The 20,474-nt window shown below is 40.2% G+C and overlaps 1 protein-coding gene across 2 annotated transcripts in view; it reads left to right on the top strand.

The window, feature by feature from the left end:
- Positions 1-7,066: 7,066 nt before the first annotated feature.
- Positions 7,067-20,474, top strand: part of LOC127443123 (adenylate cyclase type 8-like) — a 76,433-nt gene continuing 63,025 nt past the window's right edge. For both annotated transcript variants that reach the window (XM_051701648.1, XM_051701647.1), the window contains exons 1-2: positions 7,067-8,702; positions 18,796-18,945. In XM_051701648.1, the coding sequence (XP_051557608.1) occupies positions 7,836-8,702; positions 18,796-18,945 (1,017 nt within the window). In that variant the 5' untranslated portion in view covers positions 7,067-7,835. The remainder of the gene's footprint in view (positions 8,703-18,795; positions 18,946-20,474) is intronic.

The following is a 20,474-nucleotide window of genomic DNA, read 5'->3' as shown; positions in this document are numbered from 1 at the left end:
TTTTTTACACTCATTACTCCAGGTCCAGGTATTCGCAAGTGTGCACTATTTACTGGTTATGTGATGCACCGATAACGATACTGGTAGAGGAATCGGGTCCGATACCGTGCTCATGTACTTGTACTCGTGCTTGTAAAAATGCTCAGAAACCAAAAACCAATAACATCTTACGTATGAATGTTATGTAAATGTTCAGCACACAAATGAAAATCACATCATGTGCTAGTGAGATTATTTAACAGCAAAAGCTGCGATAAATAATAGTTTGCATGTGCAGCGCTTTAAATGCGAGTGCTTGTGAATGTGTGGAGACAGTGTCCGTAGGAGACGAAATTTCACAATTCTCCAAATTAGCAGAGTGTATCAATGATATAAAAGATTGGATGGCCAGAAATTTCCTTCTACTCAATTCCGGCAAAACAGAGGTACTAATTATTGGACCAAAAACCTCTAAAAACATGCCGCTAAAATATAATTTGACTCTCGATGAATGTACTGTTACATCGTCTTCAACAGTGAAGAACTTCAACAGTAACTCGAGATGGCGGCGAGTATGGCTGCTGCGTTGCGAGCTCCAACACAACATGGTAGTGCTTTGTTTGTTTTGTTTACAATTCTTATGTTTTTTGTCTTGGATGTTGTCTGCTTTATTGTCTACGACAGACAAACACTTCTGGACATTGGTTCAGCAATCACACACCGTAAACCGGACTTCAAATTCCTCAATGCCGACCCGCTGTTTACAAACACGGCAGCTTTGTCTGGGCTGCCCGGCCGTGGAAACGCAGGAGGAAAAGGGGAAACAGAGCCGGCGTTCTCATCAGAGTAAGACGCCATGCAAATCAACCCCCGCTACCCAGTATTCTACTGGCAAATGTTCAGTCTCTGGATAACAAGCTCTGCGAGCTGAAAGCATGGATCTCTTTCCAACGAGAGAAGAGGGACTGCTGCATTATCTGCCTTACAGAAACTTGGATGTCTGCGGAGAATCCAGACTCAGCCATTGAACCCGCGGGTTTTTCCGTGCACCGAGCGGACAGAGCGAAAGACCTCTCAGGTAAAAGCAGAGGTGGTGGCGCATGTTTTATGATCAACAAATCCTGGTGTGATCTGAGGAACGTATATTCTATCAAGTCGTTCTGCTCTCCTGATCTGGAATTTCTCATGCTTCTGTGTCGACCATTCTGGCTACCGAGGGAATTCACAGCGGTCATTATCACAGCTGTGTACATCCCGCCACAAGCCGACACAGACCGGGCACTCAAGGAACTGTACAGGATTATAAGCAAACAGTAAACCGCGCACCCTAAGGCCGCGTTCATTTTGACCGGGGACTTTAACAAAGCCAGTTTCAAATCAGTCGCACCAAAATACCACCAACACATTAGTTTTAACACACGAGGGGACCGGGTTTTGGACCATTGCTACTCTCCCTTCCGGGATGGCTACAAATCCCTCCCCCGCCCACCATTTGGCAAATTGGACCACTCCTCCATTCTGCTTCTGCCCGCTTACAGGCAGAAACTGAAGCAGGAAGCTCCCGCCCTCAGAACGATCCAGTGCTGGTCGGACCAATCAGACTCTACGCTACAAGACTGTTTTGATCACACGGACTGGGAGATGTTCCGGTCCACCTCTGATGATGACATCGAGCTTTACGCTGATTGCGTAACGTGTTTCATCAGGAAGTGCGTAGAGGACGTCGTTCCGACCAAAACAATACGGATCTATCCAAACCAGAAGCCATAGATTAATAGCGATGTTCGCGCAGCACTTAATGTGCGGACCTCCACTTTTAATCGCGGGAACGCGGAAGAGAATAAACAAGCCAGTTATCAGAACAGCAAAACACCAGTACAGGAACAAGACTGAAGGACAGTTAAACACCACCAACTCTAGAAGCATGTGGCAGGGAAATAATATCATCACAGACATAAAGGGAATAAAAATTCCACCATGAACACCGCTGCCTCTCTCCCGGATGAGCTAAATAATTTTTATGCTCGTTTTGAGGGAAATAACACCGCCCTCATGGAGAGAGCTCTCGTGGCCGAAGCTACAGAGGTTAGTTCACTCTCCGTCTCTGTAGCGGATGTGACCCGATCCTTCCGATGGGTGAATATCCGCAAAGCCGCGGGTCCAGATGGCATTCCGGGCCACGTCATCAGAGCGTGTGCGAACCAACTGGCTGGTGTTTTTATGGACATTTTCAATCTTTCCCTCTCTTTGTCTGTAGTCCCCACATGCTTCAAAACATCCACCATTGTACCTGTTCCAAAGCAATCCAAAATCAGTTGCTTAAATGACTGGCGTCCTGTTGCTCTGACCCCCATCATCAGCAAATGCTTTGAGAGACTAATCAGAGATTACATCTGCTCTGTGCTGCCTCTCTCACTTGACCCATTGCAGTTTGCTTACCGCAACAACCGCTCCACTGATGATGCCATTGCATCTACAATACACACTGCTCTCTCCCACCTGGAAAAAAAGAACACTTATGTGAGAATGCTGTTTGTAGACTACAGCTCAGCATTCAACACCATAGTGCCCTCCAAGCTTGATGAGAAACTCCGGGCTCTGGGCTTAAACAGCTTGCTGTGCAACTGGATCCTGGACTTCCTGTCAAGCAGATGCCAGGTGATTAGAATAGGCAGCAACATCTCCTCATCACTGACCCTCAACACTGGAGCCCCGCAGGGCTTTGTTCTCAGCCCACTCTTGTATTCTCTGTACACACATGACTGTGTGGCAACACATAGCTCCAATGCCATCATTAAGTTTGCTGATGACACGATGGTGGTAGGTCTGATCACTGACAATGATGAAACAGCCTACAGAGAGGAGGTGCACACTCTGACACACTGGTGTCAGGAGCACAACCCCTCCCTCAACGTCAGTAAGACAAAGGAGCTTGTGGTGGACATCAGAAGAAAAGACCGAGAACACAGTCCCATCACCATCAATGGAGCACCAGTGGAGAGAGTCAGCAGCTTCAAGTTCCTGGGTATCCACATCACTGAGGAACTCACATGGTCCATCCACACTGAAGCCGTTGTGAAGAAGGCTCATCAGCGCCTCTTCTTCCTGAGACGGCTAAGGAAGTTTGGAATGAACCGCCACATCCTCACACGGTTCTACACCTGCACTGTTGAGAGCATCCTGACTGGCTGCATCTCTGCCTGGTACGGCAATAGCACCACCCACAACTGCAAAGCACTGCAAAGGGTGGTGCAAACTGCCAGACACATCATCGGAGGTGAGCTTCCCTCCCTCCAGGACATATATACCAGGCGGTGTGTGAAAAAAGCTCGGAGGATCATCAGAGACTCCAGCCACCCGAGCCATGGGCTGTTCTCACTGCTACCATCAGGCAAGCGGTATCGCAGCATCAGGACCCGCACCAGCCGACTTCATGATAGCTTTTCCCCCAAGCAATCAGACTTTTGAACTCTTGATCTCCCACGATCAAAATACATCAGCACTGCACTTTATTACTCTTATATCTCACACCAGACTGTCATAAATTATATTATTATAATATTATATTCTCTCTTAACAACTGACTATCAACCGACAGCCTGAATGGCAATACAGTACAATACTACCTACTGTACATTCTATATATACTATATATACTTTTTTTTATTGTATTGTGTGTATTGTATACTGTACAGTGTATGTTATTATTTGTATATTGTGTTGTGTGTAATTATGTGTATATTAGACTTAAACTGTGTTGTGTTAATCTGATGTTTATTGTAAATTGGTATATGTCTCATCACTTTCACTACTGCTATGTTGCTCGGAACTGCACCCAAGAATTTCACACACTATTGCACTTGTGTATATTGTTGAGTGACAATAAATGTGATTTGGAGTGATTTGATTTGATTTAATTTGAACTTAGGTGTTATATTTGATACCAATCTGTCCTTTGAAAATCAAATTACCAATGTTTGTAGAACAGCATACTTCCTCCTAAGAAATATTGCTAAGTTACGACACATGCTCTCTGTTGCTGATGCCGAAAAACGAATTCATGCATTCATGACCTTAAGACTAGATTATTGTAATGCATCACTGGGAGGATGTCCAGCAAAATCAATAAATAAACTTCAATTGGTTCAAAATGAAGCAGCCAGAGTGCTGACTAGAACCAAGAAATATGATCATATTATCCCAATTTTATCGTCGTTACATTGGCTACCTGTTAAATTTCATATTAATTTAAACATTCTGTTAACTACATACAAAGCTTTGAATGGAATAGCTCTGCAGTACTTAAGTGACCTTCTACCATGCTATATTCCATCACGTTCATTACGATCGCAAAATTATGGCCTGTTAATAGTTCCTAGAATATCAAAATCCACAAAAGGAAGTAGATCCTTTTCATATTTGGCTCCTAATCTATGGAATAGTCTCCCTAACGCTGTTCGGGATGCAGACACACTCACTCAGTTTAAGTCTAGACTATAGACTCATCTATTTAGCCAGGCATACACCTAATTTATCCTTCAGCACAATTAGGCTGCTTTAGTTAGGTCTGCCGGAACCTGAAACATTGATCATGATCTATAACTCTGCAATAAATTGAATGGAATCTATGCTAAAATTATTCTATTTGTTTCCCTGTCTCAACCTATCCTGAGGTCACCAGAACTGGCTGGATCTAGCTCCATTCCTGCTTCGTGTTGGACTCCACTGCTACGTGTCTCTGAGTGATGATGACTAATAGCAGCCGGTGCCAGCCAAACATCACTTTAGTTTATTACGATGGACTTCAGAGGATGAACTGATACCAACTCCAACCATAAGACATGGGATACATCATATGCCATTGCCTGAACCTTGGATTTAGGATAGACCTCACTGAAATGACCAGCCGGTTGAACCGTGATGCACCTCACTGATCTCTGCCTGCATCACCTCGGTCTAATGATGGACTACACTCTTATAATGGAATACATAGACTATCAATTAATTGCCAACAAAACCCTTCATCAGCCAACTAACAAGGATAATGCATCTATGTGAACTTCTGCAGTTAATCCAGCCTGAACTTCAAAGACATTAGTCATTAATCTTACAGTTCATACAAATCTTTGTTTAAACACTGGTCCTTAACACTTACTTAGTTTAATAATTTTAAACCATGACTTGCACTATACATATGTAATATTGGCATTATATTCATGATGTTAGCCTGAGGAGAACTGGCCCCCACAGTGAGCCTGGTTTCTCCCAAGGTTATTTTTCTCCATTAACCAACATCTTATGGAGTTTTGTGTTCCTTGCCACAGTCGCCTTCGGCTTGCTCACAGGGGTTCTAAATACAATTATTATTGAATTACTTATTTTTAAACACAATTCACAATTGTATTTTATCAAACTACACAATAATGACTCTAAGACATTATAGATATTACAGTTTCATTTTCTGTTAATGCATGATTTTCTATAAAGCTACTTTGAAACGATGTGTGTTGTGAAAGGCGCTATACAAATAAAAATGACTTGACAGTGTGCCAATATAAAGACACAAAGTGCTTATACCTTTTAGAGCTCCTTGGTTCATACACAGAAAACACCACCATGAGCATCGTGTGCCCTGTTTCTAACAAATGACAGCAGGCAGAGCGCTAATTCACGTTTTAGCGTGAGGCACAAACAGACTACATATTTATTACATTAAATAGCAGCCTTTTGCGGTTTAATAATCACTTTGAGTCACGTAGCAACTGGCTTTTCCAGAGTAGGAAGCTACCATCATAAGATCAGAGCTACCTGTACTTGGTCATAACAACGCAGAAAAACTTCAAAGTGTAAATTATAAAAATAAAAGCCTAATTTAATTACCGTAAAAAAAGTACAACAGAAATAGAACACGACTGTGTAGTTATGAAATATTCACTTTAATACTACAAATAATAATAATAATTATAAATCAATAGAAATGTTATTATATTTAAGCAATATATCACACCTGTGATGCTCTGTTATGCAGCACTTTGACAAAAATAACTCCAATGTTGTATATTTGATTTTGCTGTGAGGTTCTGTATAAAATCACTTCATTTGATAAAAAGAATAATGAATTGTTATACTTTCATTTGATTAACATTTTTATTTAAACACTATTTTGATGATAAAATTGAAATAAATTGTTGATATGGAATTCAGTAAAAATCTATAAAATGATTAAAAAAACAAAACCAAAAAACAGGTATGGAACTCGGCATCGGCAAGTACCAAAAATAAAATATCGGTAGTTTCTAGGGACATCCCAAGTTATGTGTTTCACTGAGCTGAATGAACATTTCAGTGGGTGATGCGTGGAGGCCCAGAGCAGTCTGTGAGCGTGCATTATGCATCCTTCAACTGTTTCAGTTAAACTTACGGTTTCAGAACAAACAGATAAAGCACAAGATCAATTCAGGGAGTGAGTGAGCAAAGCAGATAGAGAAACTCCTGCAAAGTGAAGACTGAGACTGGAGCGCTTCTTGCTCGGTACAAACCCACATCCGTTAAAAAAAAAGAGCCGATTGCGCGAGCGGGGGACGTGATGAGTCACTCGCGAGGAGCTGTCGGTCTGCTTTGATCAGCCGCAGTCGGAGTGTGTAAAATCTAGGAAAAATACGAATTGCCGGTGAGTCACGGTAGCGATGCTTCAGCTAAGTGTGATGTTGCTATATATATTCTGATAAATTCGAGAGAAAAAAAATATTCTAACAATAATATTGAGTTTGATATTAGACAAAGTTGTAATAAATAGTATGATATAAGAAGGCAAAAAAAAATAAATGCTCTTAAATCAAAATGAGATGAATAATGGTCTGTCTTTCTCGCGCGCTCATCTGCGTTGTGCAGGGAAGTAACAAAAGCTGCGCGCGGGGGGAAAGAGGCAAGAAGCTCATGACGTCGGGAAGACTCAGTCACACACACACACACACTCCTCTCTCCCTTTCTCTCTCTCTCTCTTTCTCTCTTAGTGTAAATACCATTTCCACCAGATGAGCGAACGCACTGAATGTTTCTGTAAAAACACAGACGCCCCCGACGGACACCGCGAGCCTTATTTGTTTTATTTGACATTACTCGTGCGATTCAGCACTCCTACCGCCCATTTATTCTTCGCGACCTGGTCTGCGTTCAGCTATCAGTGAGCCCCAAAACTGAGGAAGAGGAGGGTCTTCGCGACGCCCCCTCCAACCCTAAACCTCCCCCTGCCCTGACGAAGATTACAAGCATTCCTGGAGTCAGTTCTTGAGAAAGATACACAGGGATCGATCCATCTCGGCTCTACAGAATGGCTTTGTGGGAAGGACTCTGCACAATTCTTGTTTGTCCACCCTGGTTGCGATAGAGAGGGAATAGGGGCGCACCAAGACCTGCTACAGAAAACAGGGGACTGACATTTTCAGCCTTCGCCAGACACTGCTGCTGGTCTGGGAGATGCTCGCGCGCATCGCAGTGCGTTAAGATGCGCTGTTTTTCAGCACGCGAGCGGGCGCATGCCATGCTGTAGCGCTTGTACATCTTGAGCCACAGCCAGATGGCACGGGCAAGCGCGACCAAATCGCTCTGACGTTCGCGGAGGACAAGACGTATGATGCGGTCAAAGGAAGCGTTTCTCTCTGCGTGCTGAGCGCGTGATGATGAAAGGCTGCTGCCGTGGGACAACTCACCGATGCGTCCTCCACTTTGTGTGGACTCCAGACCTCACCCTCCTCGCTGAACACGTTAGGCTAGCTCTCCTTACGCATACACCTGTACATAACTGTCTCTTTTTTTGGGAACGTGTATAGTTAAACAGAACGGCGGGTGTGGAAACAATGGAATTATCTGAGGTACGGTGTTCCAGCGCGAGCGAGGAGCTGTACACTATCAACAAAACCCCCACCAACAACAGCGGGAACCGACCTAAGCGTTTGCTGTGGCAGAATGCCGTGCGACACATCACTGAGCAGCGTTTCATACATGAACACAGCCCGAAACCCGTCTCACCGGACGAGCCTCACGGGCAGGACTCGCGCAAACAGTCCGCCGGCAGGACCTCGGTGAGCGACCGGCACAATAACGGCGGCACAAAAGTCTTCCCTGAGCGCTCGAGCAGCGACCTGGGTTTCCTGCAGATCGACTGCGCGCCCAGCAACTCCGACTTCTTCTTGAGCTGGGGCTACACGTACCGCGGGGTGATCTTCCCCACGCTGCGCTACGCCTTCAAGTCCAGGGACCTAGAGCGCCTGTACCAGCGCTACTTCTTGGGCCAGCGACGGAAGTCCGTGGTGGTCATGAACATTCTGGACGTGGTGACCAAGCTGACCCTGCTCGTGCTGCACCTGACGCTGGCCTCCACACCGATGGACCCGATCAAAGGAATGCTGCTCGGGTTTTTCACGGGAATCGAGGTGGTCATCTGCGCGCTCGTGGTGGTGCGCAAGGGCACGAGCTCACACGGTTACCTGCAGTACAGCGGTGCGGTGACATGGGTCGCTATGGCCACCCAAATCCTCGCGACGGGACTTGGGTACGGCTTGCTCGGGGATGGGATAGGGTACGTGCTCTTCACGCTCTTTGCCACCTACAGCATGCTGCCGCTGCCTCTAACCTGGGCCATCGTGGCGGGACTCCTGACTTCTGCGCTGCACATCGCGCTCCAGCTGCTGGTGCCCCCTCGAGCGCAGATCTCCACGAATCAGGTGAGATCAGACTGTGACTGTCCATTACTCACCTGGGCGTTCTAGCGAGAGCAATATAGCTGTCATCAGCAAGATATCAGTCTGAGCGCGCTTTGACAGACAAAAACAACACACGCCCGCGCACGCATTAGGCCACAGTTAGACCTTAGCCACACATAATTCTCGTATTAGCACTTAAATACCATCATCATCATGCAATTTATAAGAATTTGTGCGGTTAAGTCATTCCGTGGTTGTTTTCTAAGCTCGAGACTATCCATCAAGCCTTTATGCCAGGGCGCTCTTGTCGCTGTCCACCCTTGTGGTGCTGAAAGTGACATTTTTAAGGTCTTTTGTCGCGGGTTGCATGCTGCGTTCTGTCTGATATCGACGTCTGTGTGAATTTGCACGGTCCAAATTTCGTAGAGGTCATCAGAGGTCAAGAAGATTTCGAGTAGGCTGGAGAATGCGGCACAGCATACATATTAGAGCCCTGCAGACAGTTACTCATTTTAATAACATCTGAATTATTATGAGCTTTTTTATTTAAGCATTTATAAAGTACAAGCAAATAGAGAAAATGTTTCCATTTTCTCAAAGCATTAAAGAGCTCATAATAATAATAATAATAATAATAATAATAATAATAATAATAATTCACCCAGATTCACCCAAAAATGAAAATCCTCTCTTTACTCACCCTCATGCTATCTCGGATGTGTATGACTTTCTTACATCTGTTGAACACAAACGAAGATTTTTTTAGAAGAATTTCTCAGCTCTGTAGGTCCATACAATGCAAGTGAATGGTGAACAGAACTTTGAAGGTCCAAAAAGCACATAAAGGCAGCATAAAAGTAATCCATATGACTCCAGTGGTTAAATCTATGTCGTCAGAAGCGATATGATAGATGTGGGTGAGAAACAGATCAATATTTAAATAATTTTTTACTATAAATCTCCACAATCATTTTCTCATTCATCTTCTTTTGTTCCTGATTAATTGCATTCTTTGTGCATTTCGCAACCTACTGGGAAGGTAGGAGAATTTATAGTAAAAAAGGATCAGATCTGTTTCTCACCCACACCTATCATATCGCTTCTGAAGATATGGATTTAATCACTGGAGTCGTATGGATAACTTTTATGCTGCCTTTATGTGATTTTGGACCTACAAAGTTTTGGTCAACATTCACTTGCATTGTATGGACCTACAGAGCTGAGATATTTTTCTAAAAATCGTTGTTTGCATTCAGCACAACAGAAAAAGTCATGAGGGTAAGTAAATGATGAGAGAATATTCATTTTTGGGTGAACTATCCCTTTATTGCATAGTGGCACTACCAACAATTTGTGATGATTACCTGCACGAACACACACATGCATTCACACACTAAAGCACACAGGCTGTACACACAAAGAAACGAGCATGCTGTACACACAAACAAGCAGGCACACACACAACAGTGAAGAGACAGGAAGCCGAGTGAGTTAATTATAGGGTGCAACGATTATTCACTGTGATCACAGCAGAGAGAGACAGACAGAAATACAGAGAGAAAAGAGTGTAATCAAAGACTTTGAGGGGGATATGTGTATTACATTTCGTCCATCCAATCCTGAATATGTGGTTACATTCTTCCTTTCACACACAGATTTAGGCCAAATCGAGCTATCTGCATACAGATTCAGGCCAGTACAACCAAACTCAGTCAACCAAAGGATACCTCATACCTCTAGCAGACCCAAGAGAGTTTGTTAGTGCATTTGTGTCCAAGCAGTGGTCGAAGATGTTGTGAGGTACACTGTAAAAATAGCAAGCGTAGGAGGCAGATATGGAGAAGGGCTCTCTGACTCACATACTTGTCTGCCAGCATAGCTCCGTCTCCCTTCTATCCTTCCCTTATACTGCAGGACACTCTCACACACACACTCTCAGACCTGACCACACACCTGTTTTTGTGTTTAGTGCTGTGTAGATTGTCTTCAGTGGCTTAGATGTAGGATGGACATCAGCATGCTGCTTTCCCTCACTCCCTCTGGGTTTATGGAAACTCCTGCAGGGTCTGTATCAATCATTTATAAGCCACACAAGCTCACGACACTTCACAAACTCCACCAGACCAGCATGTTGGCTGGCTGAGCAGAGCAGCTCTCTTGAGAGTCTTGTGTGCAGTATAGTGAGTAGAATCAGAAATTACTTGTACAGCACTTTTTACTAAATATGATGTTCCTAAGCAGCTTTACAGAAAAATACACAGTGTGTGTGTGTGTGTGTGTGTGTGTGTGTGTGTGTGTGTGTGTGTGTAAAATGAGCTGGGGCCTCCAGACCTGGCTGTACAGTGAACAAAAGCATGTTTGTTTTTCTGTCATGGTGGGGACTTTCCATTGACTTCTCTTGTTTTTATACTGCGCTAATGATATTTTCTATCCCCTAAAATAACCCTCGCAGAAACATTTTTGCATTTTAGTGTTATTTTCATTAGGGATAGTTCACCTAAAAATGAAAATTCTCTCATCATTTACTAACCCTCATGTCATCCCAGATGTGTATGACTTTGTTTCTTCTGCTAAAAAAGGTCAGATGCCTTTTTACTATAAATCTCCACTTTAACTTTCACACTCTTCTTCTTTTGTTTTTGTCACCTATTGGGCAAGGAAGTGAACTTATAGAAGAAAAAAAAAGGATTAAATATTAATCTGTTTCTCGCCCACACCTATCATATTGGTTCTGAAGATATGGATTTAACCACTGGAGTCTTATGGATAACTTTTATGCTGCCTTTATGTGCTTTTTGGAACTTCAAAGTTCTGGTCACCATTCACTTGTATTGTATGGACCAACAGAGCTTAGATATTCCTCTAAAAATCTTTGTTTGTGTTCTGCAGAAAAATGTCACACATCTGATGGCATTAGGACGAGTACATAATTAGATCCTTTTAATTTTTGGGTGAACTATACCTTTAAGACATTATTTAGTATGTTTATTAAACAGTTTTCCTTGTAAAGATCAATGGCTGGTCCCAATGTAAGTCATTTCCAGTTTTACTATCCTTGCTGGGACATTTGGTCCCCACAAGTAGGCAAAACCTGACCCACAAACACATTTATAGACCTTATTGGTCATGGTGATTTTTACCCATGTACCTGTATCAGTAACAGTGGGCTGCTTAGTCGATTAAATGTTTTCATGTCTGAGTGAATAAAAATGTATATATCAAACTAGTATTTGATCGCTGACACTGTAGATGGTCCCGCCTTGTACTGTAATCAGATCCTTCAAAACAATCAGCTGCTGCTAACAATGAGTTTAAAATTGTACTGAGATAACTTAGTGCGACAAAGTCAGGATTAATGTGTATTGTAGTCCTGTCCAGTCTACAATAAGCAAATGAAACACAAAACTTGTGGAGAAACAATTCTGGAAAACATGGGCTGTGAACGACATATTGAACAGACTTGACTTCTGTTCCGTACATCCTCGTTTTAATTTGCGTCAAATTAACGCTACAATATGAAGCAGCACAAATCATATTTGATACATGATTTTCTAAAGCCTCTACATCATCAAAATGGTCAATGCTTTGCTGAAAAATCTTTGCGGATTTGATAAAGTAAAAGTAACAATAGGATTTATATTGTTACTGATATTTCAAAATTTGTATTTGCTGAATTGAAGCAAACTTTTGCACATTATTTTACAGAAAAATCACTTTGAAATACATGCATCAAATATGACACAAAAGGCTTTTGAGGTATATCCCTCAATCATCATTATAAACCATTAAATAACCACAATAAAAAAAAAACATCCTTGAAAATACTGAAATGTAATATATATATATATATATATATATATATATATATATATATATATATATATATATATATATATATATATATATGAGCCCTTCTCTGTCATTTAAAAAATCTCATTGTTTTTCATTACAAACTATTATGATGCCGTTTGATTATTATTATGTTATGATGCCTTTATAATCTTCTGAGACCCAGAAAAAAATAAAAATAAAAAGTTTTACAATTTCACTTTTTTAAATGTCAATATAGTGCTTGGTGCATAAAAACATATGATTATTTTATTTTATTCATATTCGATTTGACGTGCTATATTGTAATGACATAGATTTCCATAAACCAAGGAGAGGAAGTTCAAACTCCCAAATATTTGGTATCTCTGAAAAGCCCAGGGAGTCCTCTTAAGATACCCAAAGATTTACTACTGTGGCAAGTATGGGCTAAGAGAAACTTAAATAAAAGTCCTATACAAAAATGAACTCCTGGGTTCCAGGAGGATAATGACCTTTAAAACCTGATGTGTGATAAATAAATAAATAAATAAAAATCTATATATACTATATATATATATATATATATATATATATATATATATATATATATATATATATATATATATATATATATATAGATTTATTTATAGGTTCAAATAACACATAGGTTCAAGATTTATATGTACACTAACTGCATCAGTGAAAAGTTAATTAAATATTTAAAAATGCTATAGGTAAGCTGTTAAAGGCACAGTGATGCTGTAGCATTTAAAGGTCTTGGCTGTCAGAAGAAAAGGTTGTGGAGTTTAATCTCAGAGCCGCTGAGAGCAAACAGTGATGAAAACACAGCTACTACAGTGTACTGTTCAGAAAAGTTCAGCACTCTGCCGCAAGATGCTGCATGTAGGCTGGCTGCTATTGGCCCATTGTACGTCACTTAATAAACCTTAAATGTCAAATTTAAATTTCAAAGTTTATCAAATGGGCATTATATGATTAAGAGGCAGCATTTTACAACTATAATCAACCCCAGTAATTAAATGGAGTGTTAATTAAATCTCAGTTCAGCTCCTTGGTGTGGGTAAGACTGTCTGGATGGAGTACAATGTTTATAATAATGGTTTCATTAGATCTGTTTGACTAGGGGCTGTGATGCTGTTTTGTTTTTATTTTAAACAGAGGCTTTCACTTGCTGCCCTCTGTGGGAGTCAATCACTCTTAAAGACTACCTGGTCTTTGCTACTTGCTGTTGGATATCATTGCACTAATTATAGTGTTAAAGACTATACTTATATAGTGCACAGTGTTTGAGTGTGCAGTAATAATTTAGCCATCAGTAAATTATGTTTAGATTTTGTTTAGTGCTGTTAGTGTTAAAGGGTTAGTTCACCCAAAAATGAAAATTCTCTCATCATTTATTCGCCCTAATGCCATCCCAGATGTGTATGACTTTCCTCTTTATGCTGTACACAAACAAATATTTTTAGAAGACTATCTCAGCTCTGTAGGTCCATACAATGTAAGTGAATGGTGACCAGAACTTTAAAAGCTCTAAAAAGGAGATAAAGTCAGCACGAAATTAATCCATAAGGCTCCAGTGGTTTAATCAGTGTCTTCTGAAGCAATCCAGTTGGTTATGTGTAAGAACAGACCAACATATAACTCTTTTTCACTGTACATCTTCTTGCCAGCAGTCTCCTTGGTGATCCTGATTTCAAGCTTGATTACACTTCCTGTAGCGGCATCTAGTTCTCTGCACATGCTTTAAGCACTAAGAAGTGTAATCAAACTTGAAATCATGATTGTGTCTAGACTAGAGAGTGCAATGGCAAGATGAAAAAGGAGTTATATTTTGGTCTGTTCTCACCCAAAATCAACAGGATCGCTTCAGAAGACATAGACTAAAGCACTGGATTCATATGAATTACTTTTGTGCTGCCTTTATCTCTATTTTGCGGCTTTTGGTCCTGCAACTTTTTGCAGCTTTTGGTACTTTTGCTGTTCTGGTCACCATTCACTTGCATTTTATGGAGCTACAAAGCTGAGATATTCTTCTAAAAATCTTTGTTTGTGTTCAGCAGAAGAAAGAAAGTCATACACATCTTAGATGGCATGAGGTTGAGTAAATGATGAGAGAATTTTCATTTTTGGGTGAACTATCCCTTTAACTCTTGCATTTTTACCTGATGGGCGCACGCGCACACATGTTGGTGCAGCTATCATTATGAGGACTCTCCATAGACATAATGATTTTTATACTGTACGAACTATAGACCCTACCCCTAAACGTAACCCTCACAAAAAACTTTCTGCATTTTTACATTTTCAATAAAACATCTTTTAGTATGTTTTTTAAGTGATTTGAATTATGGGGACACTAGAAATGTCCTCATAAACCACATTTATAGCATAATACTCTTGTAATTACCAGTATGTAACCTAAAAAAAAGTCCTCATAAACCACTTAAACCTGCCCACATACACACACACACACACACACACACACTTGTTTTTCTATAATGGTGGGGATTTTTCCTTTGACTTCTACAGTTTTATACTGAGCTAATTATATTTTATATCCCTTACCCTTAAACCTAACCTTCACAGAAACCTTTCCTCATTTTAGACTTTTAGACTTTCATTCATTATTTAGTTTGTTTACTAAGCCATTTTCCTTGTGGGTGCCATTGGCTGTTTCTTACAATGTATGTGATTTCAGGTTTTACAATTTGATTCCCACGAGTTTGCAATTCAAATAAATTGATGTCTTTGCATTAGATGGAAAATATCAAACCAAGTGGCGTTATTTTTAAAGAAAAATAGCAAGGAAAATTCAAGGAAAACAGTGAGCGCATTTACTTGCACAATCTTACATGGATTATGCTTAATAAACCGACAACGTGTGTAGTCATGTGAACACCTTAAAGAGCGTTCCTTTATTGGGGTGAGGCCATAAACATTTTAAAAACCGATCAACACACATAGATTTTTGCCCATTACCACGATTTTGCTCTGCATGTATACAACTATACTTAACATACTCAAATAATGTATGCATGTTTTTATGCCTGTTGTCAAAAGCAGAGAATAACGTGATGATTTTAAATGTAATGTAAACAGTTTTCTTGAGTTGAGCTGATTTTTGGTGGTTATCAGTGTATTGGTGTGCATGTAAATACACTCATAAAAATCCTGAAACTTTCTGGTTTTCAAACTTTAGTGGAACATGATGAACTACACATGTGGTTACTCTGCTAGGACACCTATGTGAACTTCCCTGGCCTAGGGACCTTTGGTTAAATTACTTTTGTTAAGCTAGAAAGAATAACTGACCATTTATTCATTTGTCCTATTGAGGAATATTCTAAGAAAATCATACACATAGACACATCTTCATCATTCTGACTTCACCATGACTTCGTATTGGACAGAGGGATGTATGTGATGTGAGATCATGAATTTTAAGGTTAGTGACTGGAAAAGGAAGCCTGAAATAATGATCTTTCCTATTAAAACTCTCCACATCACTGACCTCTGAGTGTGTGTTGTTGTATATAACACACAAACTGTACACACACTGTGGGTGTAGTTGCATGTTAATATGTGTGTCTGTTTATAATGAGCAGTTATCTCATGATTAAGGATGTTTAGTATTTTAAAAAATCTTTTATTTTAACGATTGTTTATGTTATAGTGAAATTCGTATATGCTGATGTTTACTATGTTAATACTGGAGTGTGTGCAGGGTTGTTTCAGACCATTCTGGCGCCCTAGGCAAGATCCCTATTACTGCCCCTGTTGGGGGGGGGTTCTACTCGTTGGAGCACCCCAGCAGGTGGCGCCCTAGGCGACCGCCCAGTCCTACAAACAGCCCTGAGTGTGTGTGTGTATATGTGTGAGTGTTGAAGGGACTGTATTAATTAGCTTTGCCTAAAATGGCAGCACTGTAATGCCCCCGTGAGGAAAAAACTCAGTAATTGAAACTGTGTACGTTGGTGGGGGGGGGGGGGGGGGTCTTGATACTCAGTCATAAAATGTAGATTCCCAGGAGGCATGTTTTCAAGGTGAAGCACACACACACACACACCATGCCTATGAGGCTTTTGTAGTAATACGTGTGACATGTCTTAACATGTTAATGCGCGCGCGTGTGTGCATGAGTATTGATTGTTTTAGAGTGTTAATGATTGCAGGTGGTTATCATACTCTCTGGAGAATGCATACGCTGTTTGCTATAGTGTGTGCATGACAGTATATATTCCAGTCGCAGTAAACTATCAGTGTTTGTGTCCGTGTCTAAATATAAGTATGCACCTTACTCTGTGTGTGTTGTTTCTCCTATTAGCTCTGTAATGGCCTTGATGTCATTGGCTCCTTTACTGTGGACAGACAGAAAGATATTCACATTTTTTTTTTTCCTGGGACCTCTTTTGCCTGTTGTTCTTAATCAGACTAACACAAATGCTTACCATAATCTTTTGCCCTTTTAACAGGTAATAAGACCTGATTTAGTCCCTTTATGAAGCTGCTTTCCTTGTAGGGACTACAGAGTACCTTTTTCAGAATTTAGCATTTTTTGTGGGAACATACAGTAGCAAAGACAGCAAAATCTGATACCTATGCAGAAAGAAAGACATTTAAAGACAGATAGACAAAAAGAGGGAGTGTGCCTCTTTTGGTGCTGCTATGTCTGTTGTATTTTGTGTAGTCTTGCATAGTTTGGACATTGGTATAAATTTGGCCCATATTGCAGCTTATTCTGACCCAGTTAGACAGGGACGGACTGTATGTTTGATAAATGAGATAGCCAACACAGTAAAAAAAATTGAGACGGGGATATCTGAAATCAATAACACGCAGCTGTGCTTAAGCATATACCATTTACTTTTACTAAAGCACTATCCGCACTTTGTTTCCCGGCGGAATGAATAAAACCTATGCACAGAAATTTATGTAGAAGCCATTAGTTTTTTTTTTTAGTTTTTTTTTTTACTCTTACCATCCTAGTTGATGAACAGCAGTCATTACTCTGACAAATTCATAAACTTCATAAGTTTACATTGGGTGTTTGTCATCCTTGTGTGTAAAGTTAAAGTTAATACATTTTCTGTAGTACATTTTTAGAGAAAGGGAATCACCGCGCACTACCGGTTCAGGGTGCGTAGATCCTCAAAATTTTTAACAGTCTCAAAAACAAGATGATCCGAACTCATTTTTCTCAGTTTCTTTATATTTTCTCAAACATTCAGCATCTTCCATTGGTTTGCAAACATATCGTCCTGCCCCCAGCACACTCCACTGGCTGAGCCAAACTGAGCAAGTTTTGATAGCATCACAGAGCAAGTGTTTACACTTTTCAGGGGAATTAAACTAAGAATGGTTCACTTACAGTATATAAATCTTTGCATATTTGTCTGTGTGTGTGAAAGAGAAAGAGATTACATTTACAGTAGCTTCTGTCTCTCAGGGATTATTGTTACATTTAATCTACAACTAGTAATTTTTCATTTAAATGCTAATGCTGTATTTTAGTGTTGTTTTTTTTTTTTTTTTTTTTTTTTTACAAGAGACCCCCATTTTAAATATACTGTACACTGCAGAAATCTACCTCTGTTTGATCTCTTTATGTACAGTCTACACAAATCTGGTGCCAGCCACACTATCATTGACTGTGCATTGCATGCCATGGGGTTACAGTGTTCTTGCCTAACTGAGCCCTTAAATTTTAAAGGAAGAAAGATACTTTTTTGGTTGTTGTTTGATTGTTTATTTCAAATAAATGTTCAACATATTTCATTCACATCAGTGTTGGACCGGTTTTATAGGAAGCATGAGATAGATCTAAGCAGCGTTTCTTAAGTGGTAAAACTAAGGAGAATATACGTAGGAACCAAGGTTATTGGAAAAACCAAACTTTGTTTTAGCCACTAAACATATAATGTGTATACAAGTGTCATCCACACAAAACCTGCATTTAGCCTCTAATTTTGTTTACAATTGAATGTGTTAACATGGTACATTAATTGCAATTATTTTATTTTTAATGTAATCATTTAAATTGTAAACCTTTAAAATTCAGAAGACTAGGCAAGCTGCTGAGATTTCTAGCAGCCCCTTAGGTTAGGAAATGCTATAGTATTTGTTTATAAGTTGCAGGTGTAAGATTCCACATATTATATACTACTTATATAGAGAGCGAGTTGATAAATGGCTGCATTTTAGTACTAATTGTCTAAACTGTGTAGCAGCTGTGTTTCTTTCTCTGTCTCTCTATCTTAATGTTTTTCTCTTTCTCTCTCTTCAGCTGTTAGCTCAGGTGCTGCTGTTCTTATGTATAAACACTGCAGGGATGTTTATCAGCTACCTGTCAGACCGTGCCCAGCGACAGGCCTTCCTAGAGACGCGAAGGTGCATCGAGGCACGCCTCCGCCTGGAGACTGAGAACCAGCGGCAGGTCAGTGTGTATGCATTTGCAAAGTTTAAAGTGTAAGAGAGCAATTGCGTAATACTGCTATATGTACAGTACATGTATGGGTTTGTTTGTAGACAAAAGCTTCTATTACAAAAAATGACCATGCTAACCATAGTTTCTAACAAAATACCAGTTACTTTTGTTATCAGGGTGGAAAATTTAGTTTTTTGCCCACCAGCCACAATGGCTGGAGAATGCGCAATTTGACCAGCGATTTTGATTTTCCCAATTTAAATACTGTATATAAAAAACTCTTTATAATTTATATTGTATATGAAATTGCACAAACGTACTAAAACCTCTTTAAGTGGACCAAAAATGAACCTGGTTCAAACTGTCCTTTGCCTCGAAAATTGAATTGTATCTCTTTTTGGTCCACTTGAGTCCACACTCCATTCATAGTAAGTATATTTACATGCGCAGTTATAATCGAGTTATAGTCTTCATCTGTTTGTCCAAGTATACATGACACAGTGTGTAATGAAATATTTAAAGGAAGGACATCATCTGAGAAAGTGGCAGTATAACACGCCTCGCGTCACCACTGACTTTCGGAGCATGCGTACAATGCCAAGGCCGACTGTGGTCCGATTAAATAGTATACATGCTGAATGAAGCTAAGCTACAAACACATCTAGGTCTGTTTGTCTGACTTAGCAAAAATCGGCCCGTCGATTTCAGTCAGACTAAAGCATTTAAATGACATTTTAAAAAGATTAATTATTGTTTTAGTCCTACTGAAATCTTTTAAAGTGAATTTAAATGTACTGACTGTTATGTTTTGGAGCCCAGTTTAGGCTGCCCCTAAAGTTGTTGTGCTATGTTTTCTGAATTACTTTTTAAAAATATCAGAAAGAAATTACCCACCAATGCACAAAAAGTTGTTGCATTAATTTCGCACCTTTATTGTTATTCTTACTACAACTTGGTATTAGCCACAATTATCTTTAAAAACAGATTCTGAATATTTCTTCCACTGTATGAATGAGAAATTAATGTATTGTGGTTTTATAGTTGTAAGAGGAACTGCAGTAACTATGGTATTTTGGCAGAAGCTGTGGTTAACATGGTACAGTGTTGTACAACACTGGACAAATAAAAGTAAAGAAAATTATGTCACAGGACACAAGCAAGCACATGCAAGTGCACACACACTCACACACACACATAATGTTACTATATCACACCTTTCCCAGCAATGAGCCGCTGTGGGTGAGAGTAATTGATTTAAAGATGAGAACAGCGTCTTGTGGGGATGAAAGACTAGTGTAGAAAGGTTCCAAGACTCCTCAGGGAATCTCTCTCTGTCTCCTTCCCTTCCTCCTCCCCCCATCTCTTTCTCTGAGGGCTCTTAGGCTGTTTGCTGAAGTGGGTTTTATTTGCCAGTCAAGTGGAGCCCATGCTGGTACCACTTTGTGTGTGTTTTTGTGTCTGTGTGTGTGTACCCATTTCCTCTTCTTTTGTATGTCCATCTATCCAAATTTCCCCCTGTATTCAGCTCAGCCAGTGGC

Source organism: Myxocyprinus asiaticus, chromosome 6, assembly GCF_019703515.2.
Source record: "Myxocyprinus asiaticus isolate MX2 ecotype Aquarium Trade chromosome 6, UBuf_Myxa_2, whole genome shotgun sequence".
Taxonomy (NCBI): Eukaryota; Metazoa; Chordata; class Actinopteri; order Cypriniformes; family Catostomidae; genus Myxocyprinus; species Myxocyprinus asiaticus.
Note: the sequence above shows the minus strand (reverse complement) of the source record. Positions and strands in the feature narration are given on the sequence as shown.